We start from the raw sequence: 27620 nt of genomic DNA, 5'->3' as shown, positions 1-27620 counted from the left end.
CAGAAATTGAAGTCYATTTATCCATCTTTGTTCAAAACTGAAGTTGAGCTTGTTCTGGTGCTCGTGGGATCAATCAATCAATCAAAAAAAAAAAAAAGTGCTTATCCATTCTGCAAGTGTTCTGCAAATAAACATATCTTATCTGCAGAATTTTCATGAAAAGTATATTTCATAAAATATAAATGGCAAAATTTCAAGAAAGCTTTAACCTAGAACTTCTCCTGGAGTTGTTTCTGTTTCTCCAAAGACTGGCAACTCTATAAGATGTCTCTATACATACATATGCATGTGTTTTTCTGCCTTCTGATAAAGCAATCAGCAGTTCTGACTCACAGCAAGCATTCTGCTGCAGACCTGTGCCACCTGGCTGTTTCGTCTCAGCAGGGTTAGGGGTTAGCAATCTGACTTTAAATACAGGCAATTTTATGACATAATTACTCTATTGTTAAGGTATCTGCTGCCTGGCCAATGCATTACCCTTTGCATGTTTGCTGTAAGTGGAACATTTTGAAATGTCAGAATTTCAAAAGTGAAAAGCTTTAAAAACTTTAAAGACAATAAAACTTTTCACTTTTGAAGATCTGACATAACTTCCCAATTTTTATATACTGACTTTAGAAATCTGAGCTCTGCTCTAAACTTGTATCTTAAATTACGGTAGTTTTTATGTTTTTACTCTAATGTTCTACTAATCTCGGCTTGAATATTTCTCCTTTTGGAGCTTAATATGGCTCCGTGTTCACAGCAGTTTTTATTTCCGGACTTTCAAGCTTCTTCACTGTAGAAAGCAGATTGAAAGGAGAAACAGAGAAATAGTTTCATGCCCATCATATTGTCCCACTGTAATCTAAAATTCTAAGAATACAGAAATTCAAAATCTTTTATTTTGGATTCTACCAGTTTGATTTTTGGTTCAATTTTCCTTATCTGTAGTTTTAAGTTCTTAAAGCTAGAAGATATCAACAGGGCCATTCCCCCAAGATGTAACTCCCCAAACCACTCTTTTCATATAATAGCACAAAACAGTTGCCAGATTATAGGGCTGGTGGAAAAGGTTTTCGTGTGTGTGTGTGTTTATAAAGAAATAAATCTTATTTAGGAAAAATACTTTTATTTTTCCAAAATATGTTTAGATAGATTGCAACAAGAACAAAGTACAGTACAAAAATGACCCACAGCTTTCAATACTCATAAACCAATATTCAAATTCCCACCTTTTGTTAAAGGTTCTGTTTGGGTCCAATATACATTTTTCATATTACAGAGGTAATGCCCACTCTACAGTAGCACTGGATAAAGTTTGTAAGACCATTATAACATAGTCACTAGTACTTGCCATATAACATACCAGCCTTTGCCATGGATTCATTTTACCACGAACACATTTCAGTGACTGTAACTCAAAGTCCAGTACAAGTCACCTTACCTACATCAGCAGTTCTGGATTAATTTTAGGGAGTTTGCCTGACATGAAAAAGCCTGGATAAGGCTTTTTATCCCAACACAAATCTTTAGTACCAGTTACTCTGAATATCCATGCCCATTTGTGACAATTTCCTCTTTCCAGAATGGAGCAGCTGCACTAAATGTAATGGCACCAATTGAACGTACTTTCTTCCTCAAAGCTGGTACAGCTTCTTTGCTACCTTTCAGTTGTAACCAGCTGTAAACTGTAGCATGTGGCATGCCAAGCAAACCTGACAGGAATACACAGAATCATTTGAAAACTGCAAGGAGATTTCTCCTGTCTATCCTKGAAGAGGTAGATAGAAGAAACCAGTACAGGCTGTGATCTCTTCTGCAGCCTTCTATCATTAAAAGAAATTAAAAGTAGGTAGTTTTTCTCCTCTGTAAAATTATAATTTAGCCAACTTGAACAGGAGTGAAACATTTGACAAATTCTATACACATACAGTGTATGAACCTGAAATTATTGTTCCAGCTTGTATTTTAATTTCCATGCCAGTAATATCTCTGCAATTACCTGAAGAATCTTATGTTTTTATTGTGATCATTTGTCTGCACTGCAAGTCTCATTTTGGTCAATCCTGTTTCCCTTCTCTATCTAAACCTTTCAGAAAAAAAGCTAAGAGTGAAGCCTGTAGATAGATACACATAATGACAAGTAGAACATCCACTGTGCTTAAGGCTTGAGGGCATGGGAAGAGGGGCACAGGAATGTAAGAGGCACCTGTGTCCCATGCACTGGAGCACAGTGCAGGAAGCCCCAAGCCAGCTGAGACTCTGGCCAGTCATTCCACGCAGCACAATAGCAGCATTGTGTTCGCACACAATACAGGCCTAAACAGCCTGAAGGCAGCTGTATTGTTTACATGCAGCAAGCTTGGGTACCTTTGCACTGGGATCATGGTTGTTTTTCCTGGTTCCAGAAGAAGCACATGGGAAGACAGGCTCTCACATGGTTGTATCAGATCTCTGCAGTGTTTTCTGTCACGGTATTTCAGAAAGTCTGCAGATACTTTATCTTATTGTTTTACTCAGGTTGGAAAATCCAACACCGACACACGTCATTAAGACTTTTGCGCCCCCCTTGTGCTCCTCCTCCTCAGGGGACTTTGTTTCAATTTTAAACATGATCTGGAAGAAGCTCCTCAGGTGTCGCAGAAACTCAATTCTGAAAGAGAGAAAACAACAGAGCATAAGAAACAAAACAAAAACAGCGCATTAAGAGTATGTTCTATCATTGACTCCAGCGAGGAACACGAGGCCTGGCTCTGTGAATTCACGATACAGAGAAATGAGTCTACAGGACCAAAAACAAAAAAGAGTTCTCACTTGCATAATGGAGGTGGCTAGCGTGCCCCTGCTGAAATTACTGCTGTCCCTCTGGAAGCAGAGGGAAAAGGAATAAGTTTTAACAGAGCAAGGCAAAATAGCAAGGGAGGAAGAAGGGAGGAGAAAGAGGAGATATGGCCAAGTGAGGTCATCTGCCCAGGAGGCTGACCCTCCCTCTCAGACAGAAGAAACTGACCAACTCCTCCCCACTCCTGTTGTTTTAAGCAGAAATAGAGATATGCCAAAGGTTGGCCTTGGGGGCATGTTTGAAAGTGAGAGGTATCARATCCTAAAGTCTGTGTTTGATATGTGTTACAAACTCCAATGCTAAGCTATCGGTTCTTTAAACTCCCTTTCAGACCCGGACTGTGCCTGTTCCCTTTCTTCATAGCAACAACAACACTTTTCTTTCCTCATTCTAGAATTAGAGGCATTAAGAAACTGAATAGACACAATGGTCCTAAACACAGACTGGCTGGAGGGCGAGTGATAGAAACATTAACGAGCAGTATAAAAAAAGGAGATGAAGAGAACATTTCTGCTGACCTTCCTGAAACAGGGAACAAACAATTGCACTGAAAAGCTACAAATGGAGCACTGCTAATTGCACATGACAGGATTCTGGTCTCTCCTGGCCAGGGTCAGTAAAAGTCTGAACACTCCAACTAAGGCTTAATCTCTTACAGCAATTGGCATGTGCCCTTGTTAGATGAATTTTAACCTTTGAAGAAAGGGTACTTCACATCCATTCCACACATTTGTTTGACTGGCAACCTGGAAAAAGCCACTGCCGTGCAAGCTAAGAGCATGACGGTCACACTTACGTCATGACCCTAAATTAAGGGAAAGAACTCACAAAAATGGGAGCAGGAAGCCGAGGAGTATGGCAGCACCTACTGCAACATCACCAAGCCTCAGAAGGCYTCCTGGCAGCTCCCGTTTCCAAAACTTCGGGACTCTCCAAGCACCTAGCACAGAGAAAGCTTTTCAAGCAGGAGCCCACTGGGGAGAACCTCCAGTGACCGTGAAAGAAGAATTGCTACATACACCTTTCTACTCTGCTGTTGGGTCAGTGACAAGCCCAATGCAGACAGCGCAGCTCACATCTCTCAGAGACCGGAGTGTCTTATCCTCGTCAAGTCCCCAGCTGCACGGTTGCTATAAAAGGCAAATGGGCACACGCTGGCACAAAGGCTTCAATAAAGCTGACAGGCAACAAGCCCCACAGCGAGCTCCCCTGTGAGCTGGGCCCCTGCCCATAGCCCTGGCAGCGGGCCAAGGCGCAGGGAAGCCCAACACAGGAGGAGCAGCAGCGCGGAGCCGCGAGGACGGCGGGTGCCAGGGGCAGCGYGGGGCCACGGCCGGGACGCAGCCCCACGGGCCGCATGGTGCAGCGCGTCTTGCCATCAGCTCCCTCCGGGCCTGTGCGCTCCATCCGGCTTCCTCCGCTGGAATAACGGCAGGGCATGGGGAAGGAAAAGCAACGGGGCTTGGCCACAGCCTCCAGGTAAATCAGATGAGGGAGGGGAATGGGAGAGAAGAGGCGTCYGTCCAGGAACGCTGCGGGCGCATGAAGTTGGCTCTGCCGGTGAAAGCGCAGGGGGCAGCRGCTCCGCAAGAGGAGGAAAGCGGAAAAAGTGTGTGTGACGAGGTGAGACGAGGMGGCTGCATTAGCTTGGGGCCCACGAGGACCGGGTGGAGTTTTGCCTTCCAAATGCCAAGTGCAGCACCAAACACGCACAGATAGAATGGGACAACTAAAGGTAAAAAGCAGTTCTATTTCAACCAAATATGTTCAACTTGTACTTTGAGCAAGGACATGGCAGAGCTGAACATCTCTCCAGACCTATGGAGAGCAAAATGAGCCACATGAATGATTTTCCTGAGGGATAAACACAGATAGAGAGACAGAAAGACGGACAGAATCATTAAAAAATCTGTTTATATAACTGTCCTCTTTTTCCCAGGAGCTTATTAGGTGACACAAAGAAGTACACGTCCACTTCACACATTTTTGCCTGCTATCGGGACAAAGTGACCAGCTGGCAAATCACAGCTGCCAGCGAGGCCCACGGCGCTGTCAACGGGCTATTCATCCACGCTAAAAATAGCGCTCTCCACGCGGCGCTCAGGGCAGCGGCACCGGGACAGGCGCTGATGCCGATGCCGAGGCGGGGGCTGCGGCAGCGCCCACCCCCCGAGGTGCTCCCGCTCCGCACCGGGTGGCTCGGGAGCACGCGYGGCCCCAGGGGCACCCCATGCTGCTCCCCACAGCTGGGTGCCCGGGATGCCAGCACCCGCAGGGGCGGCACTGCCAACAGGCAGGTCGCTGGGCCTCCACGTGGGAGCGTTTGGGCTGTGCTGGGCACAGCAACGCTGCAGGGACCCGAGGATGGCGAGTCAGGCGTGCGCCAATGGGCTGCTGCTTTCTGGTGGTTTCCACAGGAATGGGGGCGGGAAAGGGCAGCAGAGAAAAGGCAGCAGCAGCCACAGATGGGCATGAGCAGAGATCGTCTCCTCCTGCTCGTCTCCTGTCTAGTCTCAAGCTGAGACTTCTGCTCTGCCTCATGCCGTAGTCCTCTACTCACTTTGCGTGGTCCTGTACTGTGCACTGAAGTTCCCAAGCAGTTAAAAATACAGTTTATAAAAACATATAAAAAATACAGTTTGTTCAACYTTCTCTAGGGGATGCAGCAGAATTTTCTTCTCCTTTCTTTTCGAAGGCCACTGATTCCTGCCACAACCATTGTCCTTTGCTCTCCCTCTCGAATTCTCTGGTTCTCCTGTGCCACCTCCCATTCACTGGGATGCAGAGCAGACTGGTCTGATCAGCTCCAGTCTCTGGCAGGGTTTTAGAAGGCTACTGTGTGCAGATCAGTGTGGTGGCAACACAGCCAGCACCCTGCATTTGATTTTAAGTTCAGCTCAACCGACAGGTGCCTGCTCCTGCAGCACCAGGAATATGAACCAAGAGGAGAAAACTCAGACAAGCACAGGCCAAGTGGTGGGTCCCAGCACCACGCAGGAGCGCTGTGCTCAGGGCATGGTCCCCACAAAGGCAGCAGGGGCAGAGCAGTGGCTTTCAGGTAAAKACAAAGTTAAACTTGGCCCGTGCTTTCTCATCCAGACAGACACAATCCCAATCACCACATACCCACACAAAGCTCTAACCCACCATCTGAATGGCCACATTTGTGCTGCATGGTGCTAGACAGAGAAGTCACTCCACTGAAAACACTTATAAACAGTTCTGGGCTCTGAGKTAGAAAAGCGAAAACACAGAGACCATGCCACAGTCCCAGGAAGAGAGAAGCACCAGGAAAGAAGAGTAGGGACAACAAAGTGGAACACGATGCTACTGTAATTTAGTCCAAAAATGCTCTCCAAAGTTGTGCATCTGTCAAGCAGCTCTGGGGCCTTCCCAACCCTTAACTGGCTGCACCAGCGAGGGCAAGCGGTGCTGCAGACAGTGACACCATCCCACATGACACACACAGCTCCAAGTCTGCTGCTGACCTTCATCCGGCCACCTACCCACAGCCTGGGGGATGCAGGGCCCAGGGGAAACCTACCTACTTAAAACTATGTGTTCACTTGGCTTCCATAGCACTGTATTGTTTCATTTTCATATCCTTAACCATGCACTTCAGCAGCTGCCATGCATTCTTCCTAAACCTTATTTTCAGGAATTTTCCCCTGTGTCATGGGAGGCTTCCCCTTCTCCCCCTCAAAGTCTGATGGATGTTGTTTTCAAGGGGCTGCTAGCACTGAGGTGATTTCTAGCTATCACGTGATGGCACCACCATTCTTCAGTTATCACAGTACTGTACCTTTCACATATACAGCACCGGTACCATGATAACCGAAAAAGGACAGTTCATGGTCTCATCTTTGGTTATCACGGTCCAGTAAAGCGCCCTCCACCCCTGTCCTGCTCTCAAGGAAACAATTTTGTCTTGGAGTAGCTGTGGTCTAGACAACCACTTGCAAGGCTGCTAAAGAAATTCTCAACACATTATCCTAACCTGTGTGTTGCAGCTAGCAATGTGAGAAGAAACGTAGCATTTTTCTGTCCTCTAAACCACTACCAGCCACAGACAGAACGTGAGTAAAAACTGATGCTAAAAGAAAAAATAGCAGTCTGCTGCATGAGAGGGCTGAAGCTCTGTCGTTGCAGGCAATCCACGACTTAACTCCAGAGCCCTCTCCTTTGGGCTGCCGTGTCTTTGGCAAGTGTGAGCCATTCAAAACACGGTGTCCCACTTGCTGCCAGGGCTGCACGGGGCTGGCTCGGAAAGCAGCCCCCTGCTTTCCGCACACACGGCAGCATGTGCGAGGCAACACGGGGCCGAGCACAGCGACATCCCGCCCGAAGGCCAGGGCTGGGATCAGCCCCATCTCTGTGGCTTTAACTGCCTCACAACCAGGAGGGTCTGTAACGGCGAGGAAACCATCCTCCAACCTGCACAAATAAACACAGGGTAATTCAGCTACGTGTCTCTTCTGAAGACAGCACAAGCTGTTCTCCTCAGAGCCACAGGCATCGTCTTCCATATACAAGAACTAGCTGTGTGGTGTAAGTAGCAAATTAAATGAGACCGAGTAATTAAACTGAACGAAATGACTTACGTGTATGGAGATAGAGGTCCCAACAGGACTTTGGAAACATCCTGTTGTCCAAGGGTCATGAGGAGCAGAGCAAGGCTCTGGTTTGTTGAATCTACACAGCCTCCCTGCAAACCAAAATGTTTTAATAATTAATCTCTGTACAAACCAGAAATTGGGATGGGAGGAGATTAATAGAGGAGAAAGATTCACTTAAAGTGCAGAATAAGCACCATAATGCTCTCAACTTTTAAGAGCCAAAAATGTAAAAATGTAGACTTTGTAACAACAACATTAATTTCATGACGCAGGTTGGGAAAAGTAGGAAAAAGAAAAKAATCCATAAATGTCAAGTTAAAGAATCTTCTTCACTCTGCCAACCTGCTCCCCTCTAACATCACAGAATAAAAGCAGTGAAGAATTTCTGAACTTTAATGACAGCTTCAGTAAGAAGGGAGAAGTAAACTTCTGAATTTCATTTTTTATGGCCAGCTAAAAAGAGATGGGACTTTATAGTTCACAGGCATTTGAAGACTCTTGATGTATCTGAATTGCAGTGCTTTTAACATTTTAACAGTGACATTTGGACAAATACTGCCCCTGTAACAGCCTTGAAATAACAAGTTAAATTTTGTTTCCTGTACTGCCACCAAAATCCCTACTGACWGTTTTTGTGCTTTATATTTGCATTCCCCTCCTACATTTATAACAGAAAGAAGTGCGTTCCTGTGTAAAAATCACACACAAAATTATGCAGAACTATAAATACTACACTCAAAATAAGTGCAGAAATATGTGCAGGGTAAAATGTTTTGTATGTGTGTGTGGGTAACTATAATGAATATATAAACTGGAATTTGAAGCCGGGTTTGTTTACAAAGTCTGAAAATAAAATTTAAAATAATTTAAAAATAATATATTAATTCAAGATTTATGTAGGCAGAATTTATCAATTATGACATCAAACACATTGAAAATACAAAGAACATTATGCCAGTTATTTTCTATTTTCCTCATATTCATTCTGGTCCAAGGCCATAAAAAAATTGAACAGTTTCCAACTGAGTCTGAGGCCTAATGCTGAACACTCTGAACAAAATCTCTAGGCAGCAAAACTGACAAGTAACCCTTTTAAACTCTGTAACATGGCATACCAACAGCCTTGTGGGCAAAGAGCAGTCTGTTACCATTTTAAGAGGTATCACTACTCTCCAAAAAGGCAAGTGAGGGACAGAAYGAAGCTAGGAATACGAAGATTAGAAAGCACAACGTGACAACTTCAGCGCATTTACTCAGCGAGAAGGCAGAAAGAAGGATCTTTCCAAGACTTTGGAAGTTCTGTAAGTAAACCTTACTGAAAAAGGTTTACTTCTATTTTCTAGACAGCCTTGTTTTCTTCTATTTTCTAGACAGCTTTGCCTCAGTGTGACAAGTCTCAATGCTGCTGTTAAAAAAACAAATTTATTTCATGCAATGAAAGATGCACCTTCATTGCACACCAGGTCCATRGCCTGCACCAGGTCCCAGCAGGTGCTCTGCTCTCCTGCAGCAGCACCTTTGGTGCTAACCGTGCAATACGACCACACAATGTGAGGTTGATGCATTCCACCTAATGTCCTAYGGGAATGAGGAAAACTGCTCCACTTTCAGGGAACAGGATACCTGTCGAAATTGCTGGTGCCACCTAGAGCATGGTTCTCACCAGCTGCATCAGCAAATCTGAAACCTCTCCAAGAAGCAGCTGGGAGTTTGGTAAGGAGCATTTCAGACACAAGTTCTCTACATTTACAGTTGGTCAGCCACTGGCAATGCTTGTCACCGCTCGCACGAAGACATTACCTCTTCTAGGCTTGTTTTTGTGCGCGTGTTTTGTTTTGCTTTCAAGCTGAAAACATGATAAAACACCTGTTTATAGGACCCACATTATACAAAGGCCTCAGCCAGCACAGAGACAACCAGGTCCTGCACAACACAGCAAAACATGATGTATCCGTTGCGTCTCAGCCACTTACATAAGTCTCTCCTCCTGTAGTGAGTCMGAGTCATCCCTTCCATTGCTGAGTATTCGCAACGCACTGTTAGGCCCACTCCCACATAAGCAGTTGCCATACAGGTAAATTAAATGATTTGCCTGTAATCAAACCCCAAGAGAGCTATAACTTATGTCTAATAAGTTATAACAAACAAATGATTCTCCCAAGGAGATTGGCTTTCTTCCTCTCAATCCGCTGCTGCTTATTCAAGTGTCCAAAATGAAAGCAATCTTCCCACCAGAAATGGGATGGGTGAAGTCACAGCCAAAGTACCAACATTTGTTCCAAACTGACTGGCACTCATTAGCAGTTTAGGAAGCAGCTTCTAGTCCATATTACTTCAATTTATGGCAGCTTCTCCATTATTGTTTCCATTGACAACACAGCCAGTTCCAGCACACAAGTGGAGACGCAGATTGCTTAAAACGTAGTCTGTTTTGAAATGTGGCAATACAAATACTACAGCTTACATACAGGCACAGAATTGATTTCAGATACTGAATGGTGTTTAAAGAAGGACTAGTCTTCTGAGCTCGACTCTAAGTTTGATTTAGTCTCGGCTGTGTTTTGGCATAAGCACAATSTCCTCACTTGCCAAGGCATATACACTCGTGGTTCAAGAAACCTGAGCTGCTTTAGTCAKCTTACCTCTGGTTAAATAAGACAACAGTCCTGCTCCTCCTGCCCTTTCAAGCCCCCATAACAACTCACCCTTGCCTTTTGAAGTATCTCAGCTTTCAATGGGCACTGCACCCTCCTATGGTTCTCCTGACTGCAAGAAATACAAACTTTGGAGCCATTCCAGTTCTTCCAGGCTTTCTCATTCTGTTACTCACCTTTTACATGAAGTTCCTATAAACTAGCACTTTCCAAAGACAAGGGAAAAGTTCATTCTGTCCTTCAATAAGTAAATTCAGGTACGATTTGTAAAGACACTACATGCTTTTCTTCCAGGGCCACTGTTATTAGCTCTGTGCCAGTTGTTACTGGTCTATTAGCCCTGACAACCTTCAGTCAATAAATATACATAAAACTAGCTCCACTGATTCTGAACAGCATGTCTTCTTAAATTTCCTTTTGAAAACTTAGGATAAGGAACCATTTAGCATCAAGCTGTTGCTGTAGCAGATGCCTCATGGCCATTTAAACAACACCAAACTCTGGTAGGCCAGTGGGTGACTTTGACAGCTAAACCCTCCTGCAGCAAATCATTTCCAACATTCCCAAGATGCCCCTTTCTGATCAGCCTTGTCCCCAGCTCTTGGAGCACAGCATGGATAGGCAAAGACCCAGTGAGAAATAGTCTTAGGCAGTAAAACTCATCCCCAATAGGGGATCTAAGCACATGGAAAGATTTTACTCTTTAACCCTGTATTCAGGGCTCTAGGATTRTCTGCTCAGGGCAGCCTGTTCTTGTCTCAGGCAGGGCTTAGCTGGGATGCAAATTTTATATATTTCACTAGACAGCTAATCCATAAGTCTAGTGAAAGAAACTTAAACAGTTTATTCAAAACAAGCAAACACTGCACACTTCACAAGCTGCTTCRATATCCTCCCTGTGGTCAACTGATCATGGCCTTTCCAGACCTCCACATTTTTCAGGTTCTCTGCCATCTACCTGTGAAGGAAATGTAATACCTGTATAAACTCCCTCACTTGTTTCAAACTAGCAAGTGTGGCACRGTTTCCAAAGGAAAACATGTGCTGATAAAAACACACAGAAATGGCATTGTTCATGCCTGCCATCATCTCACTACATAAACATCTTTTCCAAGATTTATGCAAAGCAACAAGATGYATTGAATTTTAGTCCTTTTTCCAAAGACTGAAGCTGTGATATTTTACAGTTTATGCCATTTAAAATAAATATCTGGTGATTATCAAACTCGATCGCTCTTAGAAACACATGGATGTTTCAAAGTGAGTACCTGTTAGTTCTTCATGTATATTCAGTGCTGAGCATTTGAATGCAAGGAAATGCAACTGTCCTCAGGAATAGCATTTTTAATAGCATCTCTGTTAGGCAAAAACCCTGGGTTAGATACAATCCCTTGCCATTTTGCASACAACCACACGACCAGCCTGGAGAGTMTGCAGAGTTGCTGCAATCCTGTATCTATACTGATAGTCCATGGGCGTCTGGATGACACTGTCCTTCACAAGCAGCCATGCAGCTCAGCTTGGGAAGGAAAACAGCATCTCTTCTACTGCTTGCAGTAGAAGGGAAGGACTGACCATYTCCCTGGGGGATCCAGGATTGTTTCATGACAGAAGGAAAGGCCAGATCAAAGCCTATTCGTAGCACCTAGATGCTTCCATTTACCCTAAAGATTACCTTGTAATTACCTTTAGATTACCTTGTAATCTAAAATGTACYAWWTRGTACATTTTAGATTAACATTTTAGATTACAAGTTTTAGTTATACGCGTAGTGCAGAATGGAACATTTTCCTTCAGGAATGTCACAATTATATTTGAGCTCCAGCATATATTGAAGAATTAGAGACAAAATATTAATGGAGGACCTATCTGGAAATCCTATCAGGTTACTTCCAATTYAAAACAATTACTTTCTTAAGTCCCAAGCATACAATTTGTAGGTGGCTGCCTCCTAAAGGCCAAAGATGCATTGTCAATACTAACAGTCACTTATTTTGAAATTTGTTGAGATACACAACAAAACCAGATATGTTCTTTATTAAATCAGAAACTCTCACTAAATCATTAATGAGACTAAAAGCTGAGATTAAAACCTAAAACCTCACGACAAATGAAAATAAGCACTTCTAATAAAAAAAAAAAAAAAAAAAAAAAGTGTCCTAGCTCCGTTCAAATGAGCCACTTGGCTAATCCCTCACACAAATATCAGATCTCAACATATTTGACTTTGCAATCATCACAGTAAAGCAGCCAACATTGGCTGCTCTTTTTCTTTCTTCCTCACACCTCCATCCACTCACGATGTCCTATTTCCATCACTACTTTCAGAGGCCATGACTCTGTTATAACTCTACCTTATTACCAAAAAAAATCAAAAAACACCAAACAAACAAACAAAAAATCCCCCCCAAACCCAAAATAATACAGCCCATCTAAAACTAACCCTCACGTGCAACAAAAGCACAGTTTGTCCCTTATGTGACTCAGTAACTCACATAGGAAACAGCGCGGCACAAAAATCATTACACTGTTCATAGCAGAATCCAATAACTCTTCTCACCTGGATTAGGAGGATTAGGACGATGCTGGCCACATCAGATCGTTTCCCTGGCTGGATCTAGGGCAGCCTGAGGGTGCTCTCAAGTCGYCTGCACCCTCCGGTCACCACCACCCCCTTACCCTGTTACACACAGGCTACCCTGGCCACTTACCCTGTAGATCTCCTCCAGCAGCAGCTTCGCACAGCTCYGGCCCAGTTCCTCAGGCAACACAGCAGCACCCTGGCCCTGAGGGTTCGAGGCCAGCTCAGCGCTGAGGAAAGTGCCATTGATGGTTTCTGCAACAAGGCTTAGTCCAAAACCTGGGGATCTGAAAGAAAGGGAAAGGGAACTGCACTTGATGCAAGAACAAAATTGGATAACAAGCCATGAACAGTTCTAGTCAACCTCTCTTCAAATCATTAGCAGTCTAATGGGACAACTCCATGAATATGGATTTTCTGAGAAACTCCATGCTCCATACATTTGATTTACACTGAGGAAAAAATATTAACAGGAGTATTTCAAAGTTAAAACCAGTAACACTTGGTCCAAATCCACTGTGCTGGTCATTTCCTGAATAACAATTCTTTAAAATGAAGAAAATGAAACCACCCCCCCAAAAAAATATATCCATATTGATTACAGTCTTCTTCATCTTTCACATTCTCTTAATTCATGTTTGATGAACATTTCTAGAGTATCTGGAATTTCTTCTTCGTAAAGTAAAGCAAAGCAAAAAATACATGACAGTTTTCCTGAAGGATCCATTTTCTTCTCCGCAAGTTTCAATATTAGCAAGATCAGTACATAACCATGGAACTGGGTTTACAAAAAACAAACAAACAAAAAAACCCTCTGATCTGATATCACTATCACTTACAATTCCAAGCACTTCTTTTCGCTTAAAGTTTGATACAAGCCAAATTGTTACAGCCACTTAGGAATTCTGAGCATATTTGAAGAAAACCAAAAGCACCTATTTCCCTCAGACTTCGTTATATCACAAAATGCTGTTGTGAGTATTAGAAATGTCTACTACAAGTCCCAGATGACTGAATATACTTTGCTGAGAAATTGTAACAAAGGAAAACCACAGGATCCTCTCATTCATGGGTCCCAAAGGAACACCAAAAGCTAGCCACTCAAAACAAGGTTAGCTTAACTTTTCTCCACATACAGTGCTTTGAAAAGTTGTTTGGCTGTCTTCACTACCACWCTTCTTAATTAAAATAGTCTCGGTGACCCAAAAGCTAAGGAATGTCGGCAACATCAACGATAGACAAAAACAAATCCCAAGCACCAGTGCACACAAACTGATATACTACTAGAAAAACAAAAACAAAAGTTCTTCTAAAAGTATTTCAGTAGGGCAGGAATGAAAAGGTATTAGTGTTTCCCACCCAAACAGTAATAAGTCTGCAAATAAGTTTGGGTGGGAAACACTAATACCTTTACTAATTTGCAGTCTGTATTTGCAGAGCAGCATGAAAGGGATGGTAAAGATGTGTCTCAAATGTCTACTAACCAAGCAGCAACAGGGTCAAAGACACAGCTTCTTAAAAGCTGCAGTTTGGAGAATTGTGCCCTGATAAACACAGCCCCTAGCAAGTTTTCTTAATATTTAGGTGCAAGTGGTAATCTGCCCAAGTAAAAGTTAAAATCCTCCAGGACCTTCTGCATGTGTAGACAATATTGGCTACCGTCAACCCAGACAAACAATTTCTGCTGCAAATTTTCAAAACAAAACCAGGAGGTCTCTGCTTTGATTAACAGCAGTAGCTGTAAGAGAAGGTCAGATACCGTATTTCCTGAAGATGTTCTCACTGCCTTAGAGCCCCGTGCAGCCCTTCCTGCTGTGAGAGCCATCCCCAGCCTGGGCTGGCACAGAGGGACCCCGCTAGTGTGCCCGCTCTTGCTCATTGCTCAGCACAGACAGCACTGCACACAACAAGTGTCTGCGTGCACACAACACGTGCCTCTTTCCCCCCGTCCTGCCGACACTAGCGCTAGGAGCCCTCCGGGACAAAGCTCTGCTGAAGCAGCATGACACTGGTACCAGGCGTCCTGCAAGCACCTCGGCACCACAGTCTGTTGAACATGACGGCAGGGCAGCAATAGGAAGACGTGAGCACCAGCATGGTGAGCAGGGGACTTCAGTTTCTCTTCCATTCTTCAGTACTCTGCATGGACTATGCAAGAAAACACTACACGTAATGGCACTGCCTTATTTCATTTTACACTTCCACTTAACAGATAAAAAACAAACAAACAAAATCCATCCTCAACCTCACACCTAACACAGAAGTGTTTCAAAATCCTGCTTACTGGTAAAAACTCAAAGCCACAAGATTTACAATCCTGGTATATTAATTACAACAAAGGACTGGAGAGGAAAATAAAATACTTTAGAGGTTTTTTCCTTTTCATGATTTTTTGTAGACTTGTAAACATAACAATTTATCTTTAAGGTAATACTTTAAAAGGCATTTAGATCCAATTTTCAGTAATGTCTCCAGAACCTAAATCTTCCTGAAATACACTTGAGATTTTTTCTGAGCACTTTAGCTCAACACCACATAAAACTGATATTACCATTTAACAGCACAAAACCATAACCGTTTAGAAGTGCCAAGTACACAGCACATTCCATTAACAGCAGTGGGTCAGCTAAACCATTTTTAGCAGATTTAAATGCTTACATGAACTCTGAAAGCATTGAGCATTTCTTGAAAAAAAAAGATGAAGTATTTGTTTTTTAGATGCTAGATGTAGATATAGCTGTTAAAGTCTAAGATCTTTATTCCTGAAATATCGGCCACAAAATTATTTACAGATTTTGTTCTCGCACCACCTCTTCCAGGAAAGAGATGCATTTTGTGTATATATATACGCACATACACACACACACACATATATATATATATGCACAACGCAAAACCTAGCTCAGAACAGCTTGTTCAAGATTATACAAGACCTCTGTGGCCATATGGCAAGAACCACATCTTGAGATGCCATCTACTGAGSAAATCTTTCCTAGTCACCCAGCTGATTCACCTCTATTCTTGCCTGTTCTACCCCAGGACAATCATATATACCTATGGCAATCATATATACCTATATAACTATCTCTTAGAAATTTCCAGAGATGAAGAGTCTTCCTGGCAATCCATTCTAACATATCAATAGCCCAATGGTTGTAGCTTTTTCCCAATTCTAAATCTCAAAGAACCTGGAAGACTTTACAGAGAGGAATTACAATACAGCAAATTTCTATGATAAAGCCATTTGATATTTTATAAACTTCACTGAGAAATAGTGAAACATCCAAGGATGTGAGGTCACTTGGACAGCACAAAACAGGTGTTAGAAGAATAAGAAAAGAAAAAGGAAAAAAAAGGAAAAAAATGAAGATAGGAAAAGTGTGTGAGCTTGGGTTTGAGCATATATAAAGACAAATTAGTCAGTTATCAGGATTTTCTCCAACCTCAGGTAACATTTTCCAACCTATAAGTGACAAGAGGACACGGAAAGCATGTCAGGAAAATTGCCTCAATTATATACATCACTTCTGTGTTTTTGAAAGAAAGAAAAATCTGTAGAATTACAGTAAATTTATGCCTCTTAACTGCCATCTAACGGGGATTCTACTCTACCAGTATAAGTACTGACACTCCTCCAAGTGTTTATGTCTTACTAAAGAATAGAACAGCCCACGTCAATCAGTATTTCAGAAAAGAGTTTAGTCCCATCCCAAATGCTACCATTTCCTTCAAGAAGTGTAAAATGAAATTCAAACATTAACTTCCTCATCATACCATGGCACTTAAAGACTAAAGAAGGTTCAGGTTTCCATTTAGCGGTAAAAATGGTAAATGTTTCCTTATTCAAGAAGGCACACAATTTTTGTCCCTGTACTATAATGAAAATACATTTAACTTGCAAATTATTCAATCTTTTTGCATCGTGAGGAATATTTATTCCAAGTCAGTAAAACAGAACAGCGTGTCCTGTAACAGATCAGAATAAACTACCAAAAAAGATGCAGATTTGTATTTCAATTAAGTATGAAAGTTGGATACTCACTTTCCAGAGCTGACTCCCTTCATATGATCTGTATAGATATAAATGTCCGGGAGGAACTTATTAAGGATGCTCCTTGCAGACTCCACTATTCTGTTTGCCATCTGTGGTGACACTCTGACGGAGTATCTACACCTTTCAGCTAAGGAATTCTTTGTAAATGCAGAGAAAAAAATAAGATGACGGTTTAAATGTCCCAATTTGGCCAACAGGTCCAAATGCATTACTTCAGACAACATGATTTTGCCTTAGATATCCGCCTGCAAATGGTCCACTTGCCACCCCAACCTATGCTTAAAGAAGTACATGTAGTCAGTGCTTTCACTGATAAATTGTTAAGTGAGACACACAAAAATGAACAGAACATCCTACTATGATGAGGTAAATGCCTAATTTAATGATGTCCTTTCAAGATTTTCAGGTCCTGTTCCAACATCCTTCACTTTCTTATGATGCAGGAAGCCCTGCTCTGCTTTTCCTGTAGTATTAAGAGACACTAACGGCTGAGTTTCTCCTGAATTAGCAGCAAGAAACCCAGTCCTTCCATTTTTATGTAACTGAAATTAAAGATAATTGGTAGAACGACTTCTGTGTTTTGACAGAGGTGACAGAAGCATAAAAAGGCACTTTCTCTTTGGAAAGGCCGTGACAAGCACTACCACAAGCACACTGAGCTGCCTCTGTTGTTCTTCTACACGCACCTTGAAAAAAAACCTCTCACGCCGCAGTATTTCAGTCATCCAAATTCTGCAGCTGCAGGGTGAGTTCAAAGCATCCTGTTCTTACAACTACAAGAGCACATTATAAGGTAAACAGAGGGCCAGGCTCCAAGCCTGCACCTCTGGCAGGCAACCTGCTCCATTCTTCCTTTACACTCAAGCTGATCGAAGCCAGATCTCTCATAATTATGAGTTGAGCTCCATGATGGCCAATGCTCAAGAGAGAACAGGGCCCCATGAAATAAAAGCTTCAGCATTCCTGCCTGTAAGTGGTATCTGCTTTCTTCCCATGGGGACAGGAGATTCATGAAAGATACAGCACAGAAACAACAACAGAGAAGGGAAACAACAACGGCAATATTAACAGTATGTGGAATTCTCTTTGTAAAAGTCATCACTCTACAACAGTATTGTGTGCTCTTTTCTTTCTAAGGGAAACCCATTCTCCCCTACTTCCATCTCCAGCAGTAGCTGAAGGCTAAAGGAATAACAAACTGCTTTTTGTAACACAACAAATAACTCTATTCACTTGTGCAGTGAGGTGTAAATGGAACTTAAATTACAGCACTGGTCATGCAGCTATGATCATTAACAGACACGATGCCCCTATGCAGCGTGGAGCGCAGCTCTCTTCTGCRCACAGCATCTTTGAGATGCAATGCTGAGACCTAGCTGTCTGTGTGATCCCTCTATACAATATCTGCAAGGTTTCCAAAAGATACGCTGTCCCCCTGATGCGCTTGATTTTGCCAGGGTCTGTGAGTTGAATGGGCTGCAGGACCTTCTTCACCGGGCAGGCAAACACTATCTCTCCACCGCCCTTGGGAGGCATTCCTCTCCGGTTGATCTAGGAACAATAATGAAGGAGAAAGAGGCTTCGTAAAGAGCAGAAATAATGTACTTATACATTAAAGAGTGTTGAATCTTATTACATGTATAATAAGATCTTAGCAGTAGTGATATTATATGAGTACAAGTGAGGAAAAAAAAATTCTGAAAAGAAATGAATTTTACACCAAAGTGACCAGCACTRCTGTGGTGTCACAGGGATAAGACTGGTAGGCTGGACTGGGCTCAGATGGGGCTGAGCTCTRCAGGGAAAACCCTGAGAAGCAAAAGGGAGGCCAAGTGGTGCCTTGGCAGGTTTTATTACTATTATTGGCATTATTATYGTTACAGCTATTTGCTTTCTTCTTTCTAGTTTTTAATTCCCCCTCAGCCTAGATGTCTATTCTATATCCAGGTTTGTTGTGCACAAACTTTAGAAAAATTAGATTTTTTTACCTTGATTTCCAGACTTTCACCATCAATTCCAAATTTCTTCAGTAGGGGTAGAGCTGTTGCCTTAAGGANAAAAAAAAAAAAAAAAAAAAAGACTATATATTGAAAGGCATGTAAGTTAATAATTTAAAAGCCCTTGAATTATGAACTGCATAGCAGGGTAAGGCTTTCTCAGACTTGGTATTCTATCAGCAGACATGGGAGTGCAGCATGAAAAGCTCCAACTACTCTTAGATTACCATAAGATCTCATTACTCACGAACTTTGCCAAAATAAACTAGTGGGAGACAAAATTTCCTACTCTGGATTTCTTCTGCAGTCTGATTCTTATTTTTCTTATGTTTCAGCTAAGACAGTTCATTTGTTTCTCTGAACACAGTAATTGAAAATAATTATTCTTTTGTACTTGTTAAAAAATTCTTGATCAAACCCAATCTCTGAGGAGCTAAGAAACCTCCACATTTTGGAGCAGGTCATTGACTTGGCAGGAGGAATCTCAACCTTGCATCAAGAACTCCTCAGCACTTCCTAAAAAACACAAGTCTCCAGGTAATTTCTGTTGACAGAAGAACCTGATTAAGTGTGTGGCAAATCATCCCTGTATTCGCTCTGAGCTGGGTGCTTGCTAAATCCAGGTCTGAGCAGGGCTTTCCTTGCGTCTGCTATTCCTGGCTGCTGAACTAAGACAGTGACGACTGTCCTTTGACTGTCTTCTTCCTTCTGCTGCCACTTCTGCATTACTGAAAGGGACAGGAATAATCTTTGCAATAAGAACAGGGAATTACCAGAAACAAGCACCTGGGGAGCATGATCAAAGAGGAGCTAAAATTCGGATGCAGAAGGAAAAGAAGGTACAGTAGACGGTGGCAGAGAAAACAAAAAAAATGAGCATCTTCCTTTCCAAAGCTTCAATCAGGACCCAATTTTCTTCTGTYTGCTTTCTGAAATAAGATGCAAGCCACCAACAAAGTACTAGCTTATACTTCATGTGCAAAGCTGCAAACAAGCTGTTAGAGCAACCTGCGTTGCTACAAACCTAGGCTGCAGTTCTCCTGCTTCAAATCCTGCTGGTTAAAATGCCTTTTTTTTTTTTTTTTTTTTTTTTTTTCCTCTCTCTGAGTTTAGGGCAGATAGGGGCATTTTTAAATGGCAGGAAGTAGTATCAATGTGTTAATGTCATTAAAAAACCCTTTGTCAAGGATTAGCTTTTTTTATTTATATTTTTAATGCCAGGTATGTCCATGCTGCCTTATGTCACCCCTGAAATAGCATTCATTAACTGCAGTCGGATTTGATTTTTAGAGCACAAGCCTTTAACATGCAAGCAGACACACACAGACACAGGTGAGCACCACTGGCAGAAGTCCTAAAAGTCTGACAAGTTAATCTGTTTTGCATAAGAACTGCAGAGTATTTCTCCCTCTTCGTAATGAAAAAAAATATACACCAGCTAAAAGCAGTTTCACCAGACAAGTTACAACTCCCTTCCCATTCTGCATTTCCACTTTTGTAATCTCTGGACTAAAGTCTGTGTCTATGGAAAAGCATGTTATGACCACATCAGAAAACTGGGTCAACTTTGAGTCTGGTTTGTCTGTTTCCAAAAATTCCAAGAGTTATCATAGCCTTTGTAGTCCTTTTATGAGTTGCAGGCATAATGCTCATCAGACACCAGGCAGACATACAGCAAGAGACTGTTTCTGTTCCAAGTTTATAGCCCTAGCAGAGAAGGTAACTAGCAGTATTTTAAGAATGGGAGAAGGCTGCCCTGCTCGACAGACATATGGGATCTCAAGTCGGAGGGTTTTCAAACTCTACCCCAAACTACAGGACTGCAGCCAAACTGAGACATGTGCCTGTATTTCCCAGGTCCCTGTCTACCACTCACACAACCAAACTTCAGCTCTCCTTGATGGGCAGTTGTTCCTTCTTCAAAGGCGACAACACAACACCAAGTTGTACTTTTTTTTYCCTGTGCTTTGGCACAGCCAGAGTATTCCTCACCACAGAAGCCATGAATTTGCTAAGCACCATAGGCATTATCTGTTCAAAAACCAAATTAGTAAATATTTTTAGAAGAAATTCACAACAACTAAAAATCTAAAAGCACATGAACCAAAACAAAATAAACAGGCAAAAAAACCCAGACCCAACAGCAGCTGATTGTCCCTTTCCTAGGTAGCCATTAGTCACTGTACACAGGCMACCAGCACTGCTTGGAAGATCATTCGCCCCCATGCCATACATACAGCATTATGTTTTGATGGCAGAAAGCTAGATGGATTTTTTGTACATTGCACAGATATAAAAACACACAGTCTAAAAACAACAGGGAGAAAAAAAAAAAAAAAACAGAAAACTCAGTAAGGAAAATTTTGTTTTCCTGGGATTACAGACAACTGCTGTTCCCAAGCCAAAACTTCATATGCTAGACCCATGCCAGCAAGAAAAGTCATTCCAGTTGAAAGTCCCAAGGCAAAGTAGTAAAAAAGCTTTAACACACATTCACAAATCCAAACAACATTACAGATTATTCTAAAACCAGGTTATTACAGAACCATGTATCTGCAGCTTGTCAGAAAAACAACATGAAAAGAAGGAAAGGAAAACTGGAGAAACCATTAGTGTGCCACCTCTACTTCCTTCAAAAACATGCTTTATAAAGCCATTCCCCACCWTGCACGCTCTCAGTGCAGAGAAGCCTGGAACTGCGTCAGTTCTGCGCACCGGTGCAAAACAGCTGGCCCACACGTCCAGGAGTCTACAGGCTGCACAGAAAGTCTTGATATATATGCAAGCTGCCAGGGAGTGGTTTGGTCTGTTGCTCCAWGTCATGGGAAGCCTCTTCCTGGCAGACACACGAGCAAGGAACCATTGCTCCTGCTCGTTGCAGACCCATCACCTGTGCACTACCATCAGCCCACTGCAACTTGCAGCAAGTRCACGTTACCCTGCCCTTAGCTCTCCCACTGCTGTTCTCCATTACCTCTAATGATGCCAGCTGTCAAACTCTTCCATTGCACCCCATCAGTGGGCAGCGGATGTACACACACAAGTGTGAGCATAAACACATACTCTAATATCCCCCGGGAGCCCTCAGCCTGACCTACGCCTCTCTGAAATCAGCCAAAGTCTTTCCTGCCCCAGGAAAGTTGCCCTTTGGAAACAGCTTTCCTCTCTCCTCGACAACATGCAGTGTCTCTACAGCAGGAGACGCATCATGTGCCCACTGTCCTCCTAACTCGGGCTCCCTGGGGAGGAGCAGCCTCCAGTCCAGCAAGGCAGCAATCGCATCTGACATAATTTTAAGGCTCTCTCCAGAGGAAAAGAGCGAGAGCAGTTTTCAGAAAGCCCACGTGATCAGCCAGCATTCCTGCTGCATCCCCTGTGGATACCTCCACGAGCAAATGTGGGGGACAGGCCCCTGCCATCCTGCCAGTTACAGAAACTGGCTTAGAAGAGACTCAGCAAAGTGCAGCGTACGGGAGGAAGTGGGATTGCACAGCTGAAGGGAGGGGAAGGGGCAGGACCACTCTCTCCTTTTAGGACAGCATTTAGACCTGTGCTTGTGGTCTTAACAACTTGCAGAGTAAACTGGATTTCATTACAGTGAGTTTGAGGACTTYCTCCTGTTTTTCCTACTTTTTTCTTTCTTTCTTCCTCATTGTAATAGCTGAGCTACTATAAAACCTTGCATAAAATTCCTTCCAATTAGTTTATCAGGCTGCACTGGTCCCATGTTTATTTATGTCAGTTAAAGAAACATTAGTCAGGTTCATACTAGTTTGCGGAATCAGTATCAAGCTATTGCCACTTAACAAGTTACTCTACAGCTGCCAAGCCGCTCTAACTACAACTGCATTTCTACAGCACTGCCAGCACTAAGATACAGCTGTCTGGCACAGACATCTGTCACCATGTGAGTGCACTCGATTTACACAAATCCAACAACACCTTCCTATGCCTGAGCTTTGTCCAGTGCAGCCCCCTTCAAGGAACAACTACCTGGCTCAGACTCKTGTGCCCTCTCACCTAGCATTACCTAATCTCTGTTGGCCCAAGCCAATAATGTCTGAGAAGGAATAATTTCCAGACTGAAGACTAAGCTGCTTAGATGTGTGTCCAAACTCACTTGAAAGCAACGTTCAAGTTGGACTGCTCTTCCTCTCTGCATTCTGCAAGGAAGACTCTCTCCACCAGGGTTAAAAGATGCAGTCAACCAAAAGAAACTGCTTTGGTTCTCACTATTTACCATTTTCTATCAAGTATCTTTAATCATGGTGACTGAGAGATTAGAGAAACACACGTTTTTCATTTACTATGATCCTTTAATTTACATTTTCTGGAAAGCACTGCGTATAAACCCATTTCAATTACCCTTTGGCTCATGTGGGTGTTTTGCAGTGCCACAGGGGAGAGAACATCTTTTTTAAAATGACAAGAAAGAGTAGTTGAAAAGCCATAAATACCAGCAGGACTCAGAGATTGGTCTAATAGCAGGTATTATACTTAATAGTATTTGTTTTCGTTTTAAATTGGTTAAACTTTCAGGTGACAGTGTACCATTAATCAACTCAAGAAAACAGACAGTCTCCAATCACCATTTATAAGGTAAACAGCAGTGCTGTTCTCCAAGCGCCATTACTTTAAAGTAAAAAAAAAAAAGAGCAACCAAGACATAACCATTACTCCAGAGCTTTTCCCCCAATATTACCCATAGCTCATTTTTTATAACAATATTGTTACAAAAAACATTAAAAATTTTAAATCATCATTAAAATAGTTCCAGGAAAACATAACTAATTTTATGAAGTCATTTGACCTATGATGCCTTTCAGCTTCCTTCTAAAGAGACAATCCCCTTTCTGCAAGCTGTTTGTAACCAGAAAGCAGCTAAGCAAATTACATGCAGATGCAAATCTACTAATGTAATTTCATTATTGTCATGTGACTTTTATTTCTAACAAAAAGCCTTCACAGAGACATTGGCATAACTATATCCCACATTCCTTCCCTATTGCACTGAATTTTATGGACAATTTATTTTCTTTAGGGTAAATAAACATGTGAGATGGGGGAATAGCATACCTAAAATTTAAGGGAACAGGAGAAACAATGGCAGGGCCTCACACCACATTTAAAGGGAGTTTCCAGTGAAGAAGAGAGAAGCTGCCCAGAGCTGAATGGTCAAAAGATGGATTACAAAGAGTTTGGAGTAAGAAGCAGAAAGTGAAGAGATCAGAAGATGCTTGTTTGCTTCAGGGAGTTTGTTGGTTCATGCAATAATCTAGATATTTCTTGTTCTGAGTAATCACAAAAAAAAAAAAAAATGGCTTTGGAGATTTTCTTTTTTAAATGGAGATGAAGGAAAAGAAATCTTTTTTGGATAGTTGATAAATTTTTATTACTTACTGAAGGATCTACTTGATCATTTGTTACTCCCCTCAGGACAATTTTTAATGGGTGCTTCATGAAAGGTGCCAGGCAGAGCAGACTTTCCAAATAATATCCAATACCGCGACTGGGGCTGCAGTCGTGTTCCAATGAGCCTCCATACAAAAGACCAGGCTGATAATACAGGGTTGTACCTGGGGAAAGACGAGAGGGGAGAAGGTCATATCAGAGCATTACGAGTACACTAGCCATGACCACAGCATAAAGACACTTTGCACCAAGACGTGCCAACAAACTGGAGACAAAACTCAGCACAAGGCAGGCTGTTCTCCTAGTGCACATCTTCCCTGTCTGCTGTGCAATAATGGGCTAAGGCAGATGCGTGTCTGTCTTGCACACCACTTCTCTTTCCCTCCCAGTAAATGACAAATCCTTTAATCAACCCTCAAAATGCATATGGAGGCAACTGCCATCCTTCCACAGCTGCCACATCTTTACCAGACCAACAGGTCATTGCTGCCCGAGCGCTGTCTACTGATAGATCATCAGCTTTACTGACCCTGCAAAACCCTCAGCCATCAATGCACGGAGAAAAGTACCCGCTGATATTTCTCTATGGGAGATTCATGGTCAAACAAGCCCTCTGAGCATGATGAGGTAGGAACAAATCTTGCCTTCTAACAATCCCCTTCTAGCTCAGGGGGATCTACCCCACTATGAAATACTGCACACCAAGCAAAATAACAAAACTCTGGAACTTCAGCAATGCAGTTCCTTTGACTCACTGCATTACAGGGGCACATTGCTCTCTTCACCTGTGATCTATCATTACAGAACCTCTCGATTTGACAATTTCTGRTCTTCTTGGCTTTGGGCACCAAGCTATCTGGAAACTTACCCCTGACAAGGCAACTTTCCCTTCACTGCAGCAAGTGATACAGCCTGGCAAAGGGGAAAMGAAAGATCTCACCTGTTTGGTTTATTTCAATCCTAGAGCCATTGGTCACCTTGTCAATGAGGCGAATAAAACTCGCTTCAAAATCTGATGAGAAAAAAAAAAGAAAAAAGAGGGAGGGTTAAATGTTTTTAGATATGTAGGTATGTATAGAAAGCAGTAAGAAACTTCTACACAGAGCATACCATACCTGTGCATTTTCCCTTTCTCGCTGTTCACAACAGCACTCTCTAGAAGCCAATAGGGCTACCTCCACTCCTCAGTTTGTTGTAGTGCAGTTTCACCACATGGGGAGAAAAGGCAATTCCCTGCCTATCCAGAGGCCCCATCTTGAGCCTGGTGCAGGCAGACGGGGGTCACGCTGCTCTCGCCTGCACACTGTGAGCTGCGGGACGGGCTTGTCCCACCACAGCCGAGTGCTCCCTTCAGCCCAGGACACAGGTCATTCCTGCAGTGCCCATGCACAGACCCCAGCATGCAGGACCCTGTTTATTTAGGCTTACGACGCGAACTGCAGCATCTCCTTATTTTTTGTAGAGGTTTTCTTTCAAAAGAAGCTGACATTCGGATGCAAAGTGTACTGTGTTCCAAAAACACCACTGTGATAATATCTATTTGCAGACTGCCAAATTTTCCAGAGCCATCTGTGACATAATAAAGGCTAGAGGAAGAAGAGGTCTTCCCATCACCTCTCTTTCTGATCAGAACGTGCTTCTGTTCAGACTGCAGCAGTTTGTGTGAAATTMCTTAACGAGTTTCTCCTCTTTCTGCAGATCCTTTCTCAGAGTTACGGGGAAGAGACAAGATGAAAAGGAATCTTAACCTCACATTTAGGTAGCCCAAGCTGGATGACACTTGGTATCAAGGAAAATACTGTTCAAATATAGTTCAAAAATCAGTCAATTTAAAGAACCAACAGCACCTGCAAAATTATCAGTTGGTAGTACAACTTCATTATCCGTAATGCCTGACACAAAGAGCTGCTCCTGCCCTCTGTGGGCATTTTTATACCCAGCTGCCCTCTGTGGGCATTTTTATACCCAGCTTTACATGATAATCCTGGAAGTGCTTCCAGTGGGAAGGAGCATCCTTGTGAACAGCTGCCACCGCCGGGGAGGACAAACCTGCACTGAAGTTTGTGTGTGAAGGCTCCAGCCACAAATGGCAGAGTGCACTGCATGTTGAGTTTGTTATTGTGCTTTTTCTGATACTGTCACAGGTTGCATTTTAACCCATGCTTTGAAAAGATAGCTCAAATACCTACTAGAAAAAAAATGGCRAAAAATGCTACCTTCATCACAACCAAACTGCCAGTAATGACTACTTGGGGTCTTGGTAAGTGTCAAGCCAAGTGCAGAAGAGCATTTTGGAAGTTAAATTCTTGCTATAAGCCAAAGGCTTCCAAGGAAGCAGCAGAGGGTCTGCGCTGCCACAGGATTCATTCCCAGCCTCGCACCTTGCCCAAAAGGAAAGGGAAGGAAAGGAGGTTCTGGGACAGCTGCCCCAGCCACGGGAAGCACCAGGTACCACTCGGGACCGGCCGCGAGTGCCAAGGGGAGCGTCTTTCCTCCTGCCTCTGGAGGGACAAACCAGGCACAAGCCAACGCATGAAGCCTGATCCASTCAAACTGCTGGGAGCGTGTCTCTRCGAAGGGGTGTTGGGAAGGCCATGGGGCATCCACGTGGGATGGGAGCAGCCGCAGCCTCCTGCTCCCCTCGCTCCTGCTGGGGAAGGGGCCACGGCTGCATGAGGAGCCAGGGGGACCCTGTGCCCACCGTGTGAGCCCTGCTTCCCTGACCCCGCTTCTCTGGTCCTGTAGCAGCCCCACTTCCCTGAGCCCTGCTTCCCTGAGCCTGGTTTCCCTGGAGAGCCTGGTTAGCCCCCACCCCTGSATAACTCCCGCACAGCCTGGCTAATCTCAGGCCTCGGGATACTCGGGTTATTCTTAGACCCTGGCTATGCTGATAACCCTGCTCCTCAGCACCGGGATATCCTGGCTATCCCGGCTATTCTCCCGGAGCTTCCCTCTCCTTCCCCCGTCCCCGCAGGCGCCGGAGGTGCCCTGCAGGAGCGCGGGCTGCGCCGCGAGCGTTCCCCCGCGCCGCGGGTGCCGGCACGAGCTGCTCACCGCGGAGCCCGGGGTCCTCCTCCCTGGCGCGGATCTTGCGGATCTTGAGCGGGCGCCCGCTCAGCGTGGACAGCACCAGGCGCTGCCGCAGGAAGTTGCAGCCCGCGTAGCTCAGGCACTGCGAGTGGCCCGACATGCCGCTGCTGCTCCCGTTGCCGCTCCCGTTGCCGCTCCCGCCGCTGCTCCCGCCGCCGCCGCCCGGCGCGCCCACGTGCTTGGGAACAGGAAGCGCCGCGCGCCGCCGCGCGGGGTCACAGGGCGCGGGGCGGGGCCGCCGCGGCCGTTGGGCGGCCGTTGGGCGGCCGTTGCGCGGCCGTTGGGCGGGGTGTGCCGTGTTTTCCTCAGCGCCGTGGCCGCCCATGAGGGGCTGTCTGTGGCTGCCGGTCCGGAGTCTGCGCGAGGACTGGTGTCAGGGGCGCGCTTAAGTG

At 43.8% G+C, this 27620-nt stretch overlaps 1 protein-coding gene across 1 annotated transcript; it reads right to left on the bottom strand.

Annotated features, from left to right (window-relative positions):
- Nucleotides 1-704: 704 nt before the first annotated feature.
- RCL1 (RNA terminal phosphate cyclase like 1) lies at nt 705-27344 on the bottom strand. Its single transcript, XM_026039714.1, has 9 exons — nt 27193-27344; nt 25079-25150; nt 24120-24302; nt 18718-18785; nt 18156-18280; nt 16718-16843; nt 12806-12962; nt 7426-7529; nt 705-2635 (listed from the first exon to the last, which is right to left on the bottom strand). Exons 1-9 carry the CDS (start codon nt 27326-27328, stop codon nt 2482-2484), a joined length of 1125 nt encoding a protein of 374 aa, XP_025895499.1. The 5' UTR covers nt 27329-27344; the 3' UTR covers nt 705-2481.
- Between the last annotated feature and the right edge of the window lie 276 nt (nt 27345-27620).

This window comes from Nothoprocta perdicaria, unplaced genomic scaffold, assembly GCF_003342845.1.
Source record: "Nothoprocta perdicaria isolate Ctin4 unplaced genomic scaffold, notPer1 scaffold_238, whole genome shotgun sequence".
NCBI lineage: Eukaryota > Metazoa > Chordata > Aves > Tinamiformes > Tinamidae > Nothoprocta > Nothoprocta perdicaria.
This window is presented reverse-complemented; position numbering and strand designations above follow the sequence as displayed.